General features: G+C 36.9%; 1 protein-coding gene across 3 annotated transcripts in view; it reads right to left on the reverse strand.

The window, feature by feature from the left end:
* The window catches only part of LOC113100858 (triple functional domain protein-like), a 97,442-nt gene that overhangs the window by 39,281 nt on the left and 45,541 nt on the right, over positions 1-12,620 (reverse strand). For all 3 annotated transcript variants that reach the window (XM_026265380.1, XM_026265379.1, XM_026265381.1), the window contains exons 8-15: positions 9,809-9,975; positions 7,329-7,448; positions 5,533-5,724; positions 4,151-4,300; positions 3,924-4,038; positions 3,620-3,735; positions 1,382-1,504; positions 86-280 (exon numbers count right to left, since the gene is read on the reverse strand). In XM_026265380.1, coding sequence (XP_026121165.1) covers positions 86-280; positions 1,382-1,504; positions 3,620-3,735; positions 3,924-4,038; positions 4,151-4,300; positions 5,533-5,724; positions 7,329-7,448; positions 9,809-9,975 — 1,178 coding nt within the window. The remainder of the gene's footprint in view (positions 1-85; positions 281-1,381; positions 1,505-3,619; positions 3,736-3,923; positions 4,039-4,150; positions 4,301-5,532; positions 5,725-7,328; positions 7,449-9,808; positions 9,976-12,620) is intronic.

A 12,620-nucleotide genomic window follows, 5' to 3' on the forward strand; every position in this document is an offset into this window, starting at 1 on the left:
AATGACTCTTACAGCAAACGTTTTGTTCAACCACACTCCAGCCATGCAGGCCACATCAACACACCTACTCTCACAGCCCTCTCACCGCTTTGTTGGAGTCAGTGGACAGGCCGAGTGCTTTCTCAAGGCAGGAACGGTACTTGTCCATGCGGAGGGAAAAGTCACGGTAGCGTTTGTCCACCGAGGCGATCCATTTCTGAATCTCACTTGCATGGGAGTGGCCCTTCTCACAAAAACCATCAGACAGTTGGATCAGCAACTTTACCCGCTCTTTGGTTTGCTGGAGAGAGAGAGAGAGAGAGAGAGAGAGAGAGAGAGAGAGAGTTAGAGTTAGAGAGAGAGCTGCACTGTTTCCACAGAGGCAAAGATCAGAGTGTATACACAATCTAAGAGGTGTATTGTGATTTGCTGGTGAGTTGATAAACCAACAACATGCTGACAATCCCAGTCATAGAATAACTTTAGATGAACCTTTTTGCCACTTTGGTTTAGCCAAAATGAAACTGTAGTCATCTTTTTACACACCTACATTAATTTAATCTGATATAATAAAATAATACAATATAATATAGCCATGTCTTAATGCCTTTGTCAGTATAACATTAATTTATTAAGAAAAGGTTTATTTATTAACACTACATTTATGATAATCCTAGGTTTCTATGGTCACACTGGTGTGTTCTTTCATTACACCAGTGGCCACGAGAAAAGGATATAGATCCCTCAACACAGAATCTCAAAGCCACAACTTCACATTGTGTACCCATGACATAAAGACGTCATTATCCAAAAAACAACAACCTTTTGCCATATGTTTGACATCACTTGTATTAGAAATCTTTTTTCAATATATCTTCTAAATTAAAATAAATAAAAAAAATTGCCTCAGCAACTAATATAAATTACTTTTTTTTTAATATATTTTACATTATATAAATATTATTTTTAGTTAAAGTTTATTACATTGCAAGTAAAATATTATTATTATTATTATTATTATTATTATTATTATTATTATTATTATTATTATTATTATTATTATTTTAGTTACCTTTAGTTACCCTTTTTGTTGGCATATTACAAATTTAGCAAAATCCAAAATACTTGGAATATAGCACACAAGTCATCAGGGCTACTACTATGGTGCCTTTGTGTGATTTTTGGAGCTTGACAGCATCACTCTCTACTACGTAAAAGAGCACCCTAGACATTTAGACATTCTTCTTTTCAATTGCAATGATGAAACAAAGTTGGGTTTGGAACTACAAAAGGAAGAGTAAATGATGAGAACAAACACAATAGAACATGGTCTACTGTAAATGTTGATGTACAACCGTTCTGATTAAGTTTCTAGGCAAAATGTCCCTTAATTGAGACATACCCTGGCTGTAATCTGGAATTCCTCATGTTCTTTCAGCAGTTCCTGTGTGTGGTGTATAGTGGAGCCTGTGGAGGTGTGTGTGGATAGGTAAAACTCTCCTGTATCATGGATCCACTCCAAAGCCTAGAGAAAATGACAAAATGACAACCAAAATAAGACACTTAGAGGATAAAATGTGAATATGTGCATGTGTTTTTGTTGCTGTTTTTCTATAATCTTGTGGGAGCAAAGTTTTAAAAAAAGGGCCTCAAAAGAAAAGCAGTAAAGGGACACAACAATGTATTCAATGTTTAATTGAGGTTTAATTGAATAAGGTTATAATAAAATTAAAAAATAAAAATAAAATAACAATAGCTGTAAAAGGTTATATAAAAATCTTGCATGTGGAAATAAATGTGTATATGTTATACTCTCATGTGTCCACAAGAGGGAGTATATGATAATCTCTAAAAGTGCTTTGTCTCTATCATTTTGAAATCCATCAGCATTTTCATATCAGTTTAAAAGTAAATGATTATTTTAGAACAGGATGCATTGTGTGCAGGTTTTCCACTTATTTTCACTGACAAAATGTTTCTGTGTGTCAAAGAGGAACTTTGTGGGCCACCCTCATTATAGGGCATGGGGAACATCAGGACATAAGACTGTGAGTACTGAAGCAGAGCACTGTGTGGTCAGACTAGAGTACTTTCTCTCAATTACTAAACGTTTAAATATGGAACGAATACAGAAACTCCATCCAGTACCACAGACTTTTTCAGAAACCCTAGACTGTAATTATGCAGCAGACACAATTTACACAACTTTGTGAAGACAACTTTTTTTTTTCTTTTTTTCTTTTTTTTTTTAAGGCAGATGCTTTTTCACCATAATAGGGCAAAAATATTAATGAAGTGCTAGTAAGAGCTACAAATACAGTAAAAAAAAAAATTGGGGTTCGGTTAAGACTCCAGAAATACTTGTTGAAATCGACAGTAGGGTTTGAAAAACAAAATTGTCAAACAGGTTATGCTAAAAAATCATTGTCTGTCAGTTTTGTCCTAACTTTTATGTAATGTACCTTTTAAAAAATTTAAAACTGTCAATGGAGAGTGTTTTTGCAGTCATTTAAATAAATGGTCATTTAATAAATAAAAATAAATAACAGTATTATTATTATTACTACTGTTGCTGTTATTATATAAAAATATCCAATAAATTATTATCCTAATCCCTCCAATTTCCTTAACTTGTTTTAAGGACGTTGTGTTAAAACTTAACTTATTTTCTTCCTTTCTAATCCCTCTGAGTATCCCTTAAAGCAGGAATATTTCTAACAAATTTGACATTAAATCAAAAAGCAGGCTCCGCTAGACAGTCTGTACACTGCTCTAGCCTTTTTACTGGTTCAGACCTGGATTAAACCAGTACTCAGGGGCGTAGCAAGCTTTTCAAAAGTGTGGGGGATGGATGTGGTTTGTTTATAAGCAATAAAAATGATGAACACATTGACAGAGGGGTACAAAATGCAGGTCTTAAAAGTTCTCTGGCACTGTGCGGGATTTCCGGCTTGCAGCGTTTGGCTGGGAAAAAAATAATCCTACATTTAAAAAAAAAAGAAAAAAGAAAAAAAATCAGAAAAGGGGAGAAAAAAACGCCCACACAAAGCTTTTTCTCTGGTGGTATAAATAATGTAACAATTTACTGTTTTTAAACATTAAAATAATATACACTTTTATTTCATAGTTCTTCAACAGGTATGCAAACAATATCCCAATAATAGCAATTAGCATTAGTCTAAAAAACGAAATATAATACTGAAAACACTCGACATGTCAACAAAACGATTAACAGAACATCTTCCCAAACACATATCAAGCTTATTTAAAAACCTCTAAAGCAACACTCATTCAAAGTACCTGGAAAAGGGAGACGTAAATAACCATAAGTTCCCGCCTCCTCAGCACGAGCTGACCGTTAACACCCCAAGAGAGGCGGGAATTAAGGCAGAACAGCCAATCATCAGCCGATCACACTCAAAGCCGGTGTCAAGTTTGAGAGGGAGGGGGAGGAGGCAGCCGCGGCGAGCACAGACAAAGAGCGGTCAGAGAAACGGAGGAACGACTGTAGTAAGGCGTTTGTGCAAAACTGCGGAAAAACTGCAGAAAATGTGCGGGTGTCGAACCCTCTCACCGGGAAAAGTGTGGGTGTTAAAACCCCCACATCCCCCACGGGTGCGACGCCCCTGCCAGTACTGACCTGTTTGGCACTGCGTTCAAACACCACATACTGCTGACACTGGTCAAGCCTTCTCTTCCTCATGGTCCAGAAGTGCAGAACCCGGTTCTCCCGCTGCAGCAACTCATTCAGGATGTCTGCAGGACACAGAGACAGAATAAGAAACACAGAACATGATGATCATATAACTAATCAAATACTAATCAAATAGCAAACAATGGTTCACTTCAAACTAAACTGTGGCTTAATATATTATATACAATATTTGGTCCTTTAAACCAGTCATAAAAGTTTTTCTTTTAAAAAGCATGTACAGTAGTCTTACTGTTGACTTGTTGTTCAGGGGCCTTGACATGTGCAAGCATTCCCGGCATATTCACGCTGTTTCTGTGTAAGTACTTGAGGAAGACATCAGCATTGCGTCTTGCTAGTGTACATGCCTTCAGAAAAAAAGGGTCAGTTATGATTAAATTTGAATCAAATGTTTAATGTAAAGATCGGAATGATATTTGAGAGCCTGTATGCGTGTGTACGTGTGTATGAGCTAGGTACCTTAAGAAAGGCCTCTTTTTGCTCCATGTGTTTACTGATCATGGGCGTCACATGATCAGACTCTGAGTTTGGTCCCAGTTTATCAGTCCCTCCACACCAGTCTTCCTCTCGTTTGTATTCCTGCTCTAAACTTTCCAGGACACTACACACCTGCAGAATACACACATGTAGTTATACATAATAAATAATGGAAAACTATATAAGCCCATTTCCATCACATAATATATATATATATATATATATATATATATAAGTCTAGACTCTGCCACGCCGCCTAAAACGCCTTTTTTAGGCCGGTTCCTGCCTCCTTCTTCCCGTAGTTATGGAGTTTTTATTGTTACAAACGCATTTAGGAAAGTTTTAAGATTACTTACCACAGAACAGCAATACATTTTATGGAGGACCTACAATAATGGGGACCTACAATAATTTGGGAAGTCGTGGCCTAATGGTTAGAGGGTTGGACTCCCAATCGAAGGGTTGTGAGTTCTAGTCTCGGGCCGGACGGAATTGTGGGTGGGGGTAGTGCATGAACAGCTCTCTCTCCACCTTCAATACCATGACTTAGGTGCCCTTGAGCAAAGCATCGAACCCCCAACTGCTCCCCGGGCGCCGCAGCATAAATGGCTGCCCACTGCTCCGGTGTGTGCTCACAGTGTGTGTGTGTGTGTGTTCACTGCTCTGTGTATGTACATTTCGGATGGGTTAAATGCAGAGCACAAATTCTGAGTATGGGTCACCATACTTGGCTGAAAGTCACTTCACTACACTACTTATAATGTACAGTATTTGAAAAATTTGAACATTAAAGCATGTCAACATATTCTGTTTTACCAAAAAAAATAATAATGATCTTTAAAAAGCATCATATTACCCCTTTAATAAATATTTTGGCCATCCAAGACCATGTCCTATCTAAATGAACTATAGATTCTGAAAATCCCAAAAACTGCATTCTGAACTCACAATTAAATCACGTGTTACATTTTGTTGCTTATGCTCAAATAGCATTAACAAAGCTTATTTTTCAGGCTAGACCAGCCAATGCACATGTGCAGTCATAAGCGCGAGTCTCAGGTTTATATAGGAACCAGAGCTTATAACGGCATCTCAGTGATGCAACAACTCAATCAATCAGTGATTGTCTCTTTCATTTAAAAGGCGGGACTATTTCCCCATATTGCGTTTCTCCAGTTCATAATAGGACAGACCTGTCTTTGCATATCTATAGTCTTCGGAAAAAAACTGTTCATCACATTAAGGAAAATCCCAAACTGCTGAGGCAAAATAATTATGACCAAAATGTCTACCACTTATTGTGCTAAATGAACAAGAAGTCAAAAAAAAAATTACAAAATCACTATTAAGACAAACTCACTGACCTGCTCTGATGTCTTGTAGAAAGCCACTGAGGCATTGACCAGTTTGAGGCGGTCTTCCATCTTTAGCATAAGTTGTTGCCAATGAGACGCCACCTTCTCTGCGCAGTCACGGATCATGTCCATGTCGTAGTGATTGGACTGTAGCAGAGCCTCTGCCTTCTGCTGCACCTGCAGTGCACTCTGATGGGTTTTCTGCATTGAATGAAAAGATAAGGAAAACAAAAGAGAAAGCATACATGACCAGAAATTAGCAGGAAATTTGTAAAAATGGTTCATGCTATGAAAAAACATTTTTCCTTTCTCTTTTGGCCTTAAAGGCGCAATATGTAATTTTTCTGCATTAAAAATAGCAGAAATCACTATATCTATGTTATATATATTTTTTAGTTGTGTACTTACATCATCCCAACAGTTTCCACGAACTTTCAAATCCGGAGAAAATTATAGTTTAATTATAAGACAAGGCACGTTTCTTTATTTCCGTTTTGTCGCCCGTCTATGGCGTCATATAAACTTTGACCCCTCTAGTTTATCTAACTTCCTGCGGAACCACCAAATACAAAGGTGAACAGAAACAAAGACGAGACGAAGAAGAAAAAGTAGTAGCCTTGATCGAGACCATTATATTTTATATTTATATTGTTTATATTCGTATTTAAACCTCAATCAATAACAATCAATAACTATGGATCATGATTATGCTTTGCCTGCACGTTCTGTGAAGCGCAAACGTACGGGTGAAATAAATGACCCGAGATGGTTTTGGGATAAGAGAAGCAACAAGACACGGGTAAATATTGGAGTTGCATTTCCAAGATAGAGAGAGCTTCGTGACAAGCTGAAACTACAGAGAGATGCCGAACTCGCGAGTAACGTTAAGTACTGCACGTTTAATAATAATAATTCCTTACATTTATATGTTTAAATATCAAAGCGAGGCACAGGTGTTTTTATATCGCTGTATTTCTGAAGGAAGACTTGCATGTTATATGCCTGATAGCAGCGTGTGAGAGTAGCAGCTCTGCTTCGTTTACAGCTGTTACTGGGGAAACCTCTATTTCTCGCGCTTTATGTCTATGCTTTAAAACATCTACTGTTGGCAAATAATGAATTGCATTTTCATTAAGTCCGCCTGATCCACGCAGCAAACATTTTGTTTGTTATCAAAAAATATCTACTCTAGAGAGACTTGGCTGTTGTTATTGATTCTATTTGGAAGTCTACCGGAAGTTAATAAGTTAGGTCCACAAAAGCGCTCATGCGCAGTAACGTTTGTTTATGTTGTTGCCGTTGAAACCGTCTCTCCTTTCGAAAAGACGTGATTGTCAAAATACTAAGTTAGAATGAGTGAGGAATGATAGGGAGCGACAGAGCACGTGTTCCAATGAACAACAACTCCCATGAGCCTTACGCTCTTTCCCGACGTCATCAAAGTACGTCTTATGTTATTATTTTGATTGAGTGACCCCTGGTGGCCAAAAATTCCATACTGCGCGTTTAAACCTCACTTCGAAAAGAGAGTGGAATTATTAATTTGACAAGAAAAACTGTGGCCATCATACTCCATTTATTCTTTATGATTTTTTTTTATGATATACATATAGATGTTCGAAAGAGACAACTTCAAATATAAATATAAATCAACATACTGAATAAGCCAGTTATTTCCGGAGCCAAAAAAAATAAAAATAAATGAGTATCATAAAAACAAAAATAAAAAAAAATTTAACAAACAAAAGAAAAATGGCATGTCTATGGAACATCTACATTTAAATGCTAATAAAAAAGATTGGTACCTCGATAGCATGCTGAAATTGCTCATGTTCCCGCTGTAACTGTTCTGCCTCCTGTAGAGAGCTGGATGTGATGAGACCTGCATTAAGCATTGACTCCCCATTACGGATCCAACCCAGCACCTGAAACACACATGCACATAGAAAACAGGATTTTCAATCATCTGTGTAAACACACTCTCATTTTGAGAAAGAAAAGTTTGTCTTAACATTATGGGGGGTGCTCTATACCAGTATCGATGATAATTGTTATTTAAATAAATAAATATTTTTATTTTGTCAATTATGAGTGTTGCAATATATCAGTTTGGCAATATCTGTGATATTTAAAAGTGAACAACTACCACTAGCTATCTGGCTGACATCCCAATGTAGGTGGAGGTATTGTACCTTAATGATGTTTGACACTTGTCAAAAAACAGAATAGACACAGAACACAGCTACTATTGCCGAGCCAAAGAATGGCGTTGGATAAAAAGTGAGCTTGTCAGTTTGAGAACTATTTGGATTCGGCAATAATGGCTTGTTAATCATCTCAGTCTGCAGGACTTGCCAGTCAAAAGTGAGTGTAAAAGGGGGCAATACCACCAACCTGTTCACCCACCTCTACTGTACATAAAGTAATTTGCTATTATTTTGCTGAAATGGGAAATAATATTTTAAACTGGTTGCCATTAAGTGGAAATGCTCCTGTTGTATGCAATGGTGAGATTTAAAAATAAATAAAGATGATATATTCAAGATTTCCTTAACTATTGTGATAAATCGTTATCATGAATTCTTTTGACCACTAAAATCTTGTAGTGAAAATTCTGATATTGCGACGCACCTTCTCCACATCCAAACTTGTCTTAATTAAAACTATTAGTAAATTAACACTTACAGACTGTATAATGTATTTAAAACACAGTAAAGAATGTTAAACAGAGCTGAGTTACTACACTTGGTGGCTGAAAGAAACTTTTAAATGTACACATCAGCAGTGCCCATTCAGTATGCAGTGGCTTGGTTTAGATCATTTATACTTATTTCACTTGCAGAATGGTTAGCCAATCAAAATAGTGGACAGTAACATATAGAAATCCTTAAGGTGGAATAACAAGAACAGCTTGTTTCATTGTAAAGGTCAGTAAAGGTTAATTTTAAAACTAGATTATTAGAAACCGTGACCAACATTATAAATTGACTGAAAAAATGGTGTAAAGTGTGCAGTTCTGCCTTTTTAAACTGAATCGAAAAGTACTGTTTCATGAAAAGCATGTAGTGTGCTGTTAACTGTTGGGTGGCATCAGTGAGGTTAAGTGAACATATTTAAAATACTGACAGATGTGCTCTTTGACTCCACCTTCAGGTCTAAATTCCAGGCACTGTGTCTCCTGACACAGTGACTTTACACACCTGCTTTAGTAATGATACACTGCCAGTCACAGATAACACAACTATGCTAATCACTCTTTTCCTCTAGAGAAGTCCAGACAAAAATAAATATATAAATAATAAAATAAATAAATGAAAGGATGAAATGAGATTACCAGCTGCTTTTCCTGGCCTAGTTTTTCCTTCTCATCTTAAGCGTGCCCAGTGCTATAAAACTGCTCTGTTTCCCATCAGCCCCTGTATGTAACCAAAACCGCAATTCAAATCTATCAACACTGCCCTTCACTCAATATTAAAAACAATTGTTAACAAACATCATATAATGCTTAACAGATCATTAGTTAATAGTAATTTAGTATTTCAAATGCATATGTCAATGTATAAAATAAAGCATCTAGCTATTTTGAATATTTTGTCTGTAATGTAATATGATTGTTAACGTAATTACAATAAAGTTAATAAAGTTGCTAGTAGGTGTTATAAAATAAAAATTAATTAATTGAAACAAATTTTTATGATTTTAAACAAACTACTTTTATGTTTCCTTTGTATCAGTGTTCAAACAATACATTATTCTGATATCATATATTATGAAAAAAAAAAACATTACTTAAGGTATGCCTTTAGCCCAATTGAACCCTACATGTATCATTGTTTGTGAAAGAAAGGGTACTACCTAAACCATTATGATCTTAATTTTCATTGTTTACAGGGGCAAGATAATCTATCATAGTTACATCACAAAAAGCTACAATGTGTGACAATGTAATAAACCAAAAATATGCAACAATGTGTCAGAGGTAGTAGTGTACAAGGTAATGTCTAATTTTCAGCCTCAGATTGGTCTACATTCATTACCCATGAGTCACTGCCCAGGTACAGACAGAGGAAATTCCCACCTCTAAAATAAAATCACTATTGCATAATCATGACAATATGGAGGTGTGTTGGAACACATCACGTAGCAGTTGTTTTGTTCTTCGCTGACAAAGCTGTATCATGATCTAAAATTTAAGTCCATGCTTACATGAGCATGTATGCATGTGCCTGAATGTGTCCTTGAGTTGCTGGATGGGTAGATAGAGAGACAGACAGTCAAATGTTACCTGCTTGACCTCGGCCTGTAAGTGGCGGAGCTGCACGCACTGCTCCAGGTGTCTCCTGTGCTGCTCAGCGGCTGCGTCCAGCTCCTGCTGTTTCTCATGCAGGAAATCCAACAGGTCCTGCACCCGCGTCGCCATGTCAACATCATGGTCACATAACAACTCCACACCTTGACAGAGAAAGAGTGTAAATTATTTCCAGCATTTTACCCTAAAAGTTTGACTTTAGATAAAGACAATGGACTTCAGAAAGATTGTTCACAAAAAAAGAAAATCCCAGCTGGATAAACAAGAAAGAGTATAGCATGCAAAGGCAGGCTATGTTGGTAATCCATAAGAAGACTTTAGTATGAACACTTTATTCAGCCTGTGATTTTTGCCATGACAGCTATTGGACAAGACAAAGACCCGATTAAAGAACACCGGCATTAGAGAGGCCACAATAAACATTAAAGGAGAAACGCCAAGGATCACACATATTTGATTTATTTTAACTGAACTCTATTTAAATTATGGTATTTTCACAAAGAATCACGTGAATTATAACCCTAATCATTTTTTTCCCCTCCAATCCCAGCTAAAAAAGATAGTTTACACATAAATGACAATTCTGTCATTTATTCACCCTCCTGTTGTTCCAAACTTGTTTGATTTTCATTTTTCAATGAAATAATTATAAGTACTTATAAATAACCAATATCCTAATCCTATGCATGCTGACAAGCATCTAGTTAATAGTGAGAATCGATCCCTAAACTATATATTTGTAAAAAAAATAATGTGCACTGATGAGCGTGCACAATGCAACGTGCAATAATCATGCAGAAAGTAAATGGGATGAATTTGAATATTTAAACTAAGAATTGCCAGAAGTGGCATTACTTTTGTGTAAGGGAAACAGGTCAATTTAGCTCAAAGGGAATCATTTAAGATTTTAAAGGGAATTTGAACAGAATCACTGTTTCACGGCTGGTCACGGAGACGCCCTGCGATTCAGTGAACTAGCCGTTTAACATCAAATCTGCGCAGGATAACAATATCCAAACTATAGTGAAACACTATCAATTAGCACAGTAACAAGATCGGCAGTTTAAGACATTAACTTGTAAGCACAAAACACAAGATACTTCTCTTTTCAATATGAATAAGGCTTTATTAGATAAATCTAAGACATATAAACTAATCTAACACATAAACGCACGCACACACACATTCACACAAGTTGCAGGGAGGTCGAAAGTTAGGGAAAGATGAGTTTAAGAGAATGGAAATATGGAATCCCAAGTTAACAGCAATACGTTAAATTGCATAGACATGAACAACCATCAATCACGTAATTAGCCCTTGCATTGAGTTCCTCAATGTGACTAAAATTATATGAGATACACCAGCACAACAAATATCTGGGGCTACATTGCCTTCGTTTCCTGTGAAAGGGGCTCCCGTTGAAAGGGGTATCCCGGTGTCGCTGATTGGCTGGAAGTTCAGTAGTGAAGTGACGCCTTGGGAAGCCCGTGGTTGTTAGGCGTTGGCTGAAAGTGCAGAGTCGTGTGCGCTGGTCGAAGTTGAACGGGCATCCGAGGTCAGGCGTCGGAGACTCGGCGTTACAAAACTTAACTCAGAACACGAAACTCTCAAACGGAAAAGAAAAGAAATAAAGTTTGACGAGACTAGGTTGTGTTCCTTCTCATTGTGGCATAGTAGCAGCAGGCAGGCACGCTGGAACCGCGCTCAAAGAACAATGATGACTAACCGCATGGCTAGATGCTACAAGCTAAAGCTAGGTAGCAAAGCTACAAGCTAAAAGCTAAGAGCAGGCATGACTGATAGCACGAGCAAGGCTGGAACTAAAAGCAGACTAAAAGCCCGCATGACTGATAGCACAAGCAATGCTAGACTAAAAGCCGACATGGCTAATAGCAGCAGCTAGGGACTAAAAAGCAGACTAAAAGCGAAATTACATCGTGTCCAAAGCATTTAACTTCCTTGTTGGCCACCCCTCAAATGTTGCCTTGACCAATCAGATATGGTCTTGAGTCTGGGGTATCATAAATCATTTGTTTATCTTACCAAGCATGTGGTTCTTGCCTCACAGGGTCTAATTTTGGACATGATTCCTATAACATGATTATGATAGATTTTACAAATAAATGATTGTCAGGACAATATCAAGCAAGAAAATTTGATTATGTCAATACTAGACATGACTATGTATCCTATAGTTATAAAAAGACATTCACAATAAGTGATTATACATGATAGTCAAATGTGTGGGTTACACATAAATGAATATGGAGTTAAGCAATGGAACGATTCATTTACAAGTCTTTTTGAGTTCATTCTGGTCCATACATAATGTATAAAAAGCAGTTTCTTTGCCATTCTCTGGCAAAGGGACTTTTCTGTGAAGACAAAGGTTTAAAGCCCTTCCCCTTTAGGAATTTCAGTCTGGTTTCACTGGCTGGGGGGGAAGTCAATGCAAGTATTTAACTTGATCTCCTGGGTTTACATGTGATGTCCAGCGTTGCATTCCAATCACGAACAATAAATTTGACTATCTCTTCTTCGAATTAAAATTGTCAATAATTGTTATATTGGTGTTAATGTTGAAAGCTGTTGTGTGAACAAGTTGGTTGGTTGGTTATCTTGCTTGGTTCTTGTGGCACTAGAACTGATTTATGACTTCCTGAGGAGTTCGGCTCTCGTTTCAATGCACACAGCTCTGATAGACTCTTTGATTTGTCTGATTCGACTCATTTCTGCTACATTTGTTTAAATAAAGTAAAATGAAACCAACAACAACAATAAAACAAAT

Source organism: Carassius auratus, unplaced genomic scaffold (genome assembly GCF_003368295.1).
Source record: "Carassius auratus strain Wakin unplaced genomic scaffold, ASM336829v1 scaf_tig00217381, whole genome shotgun sequence".
Classification (NCBI taxonomy): Eukaryota; Metazoa; Chordata; class Actinopteri; order Cypriniformes; family Cyprinidae; genus Carassius; species Carassius auratus.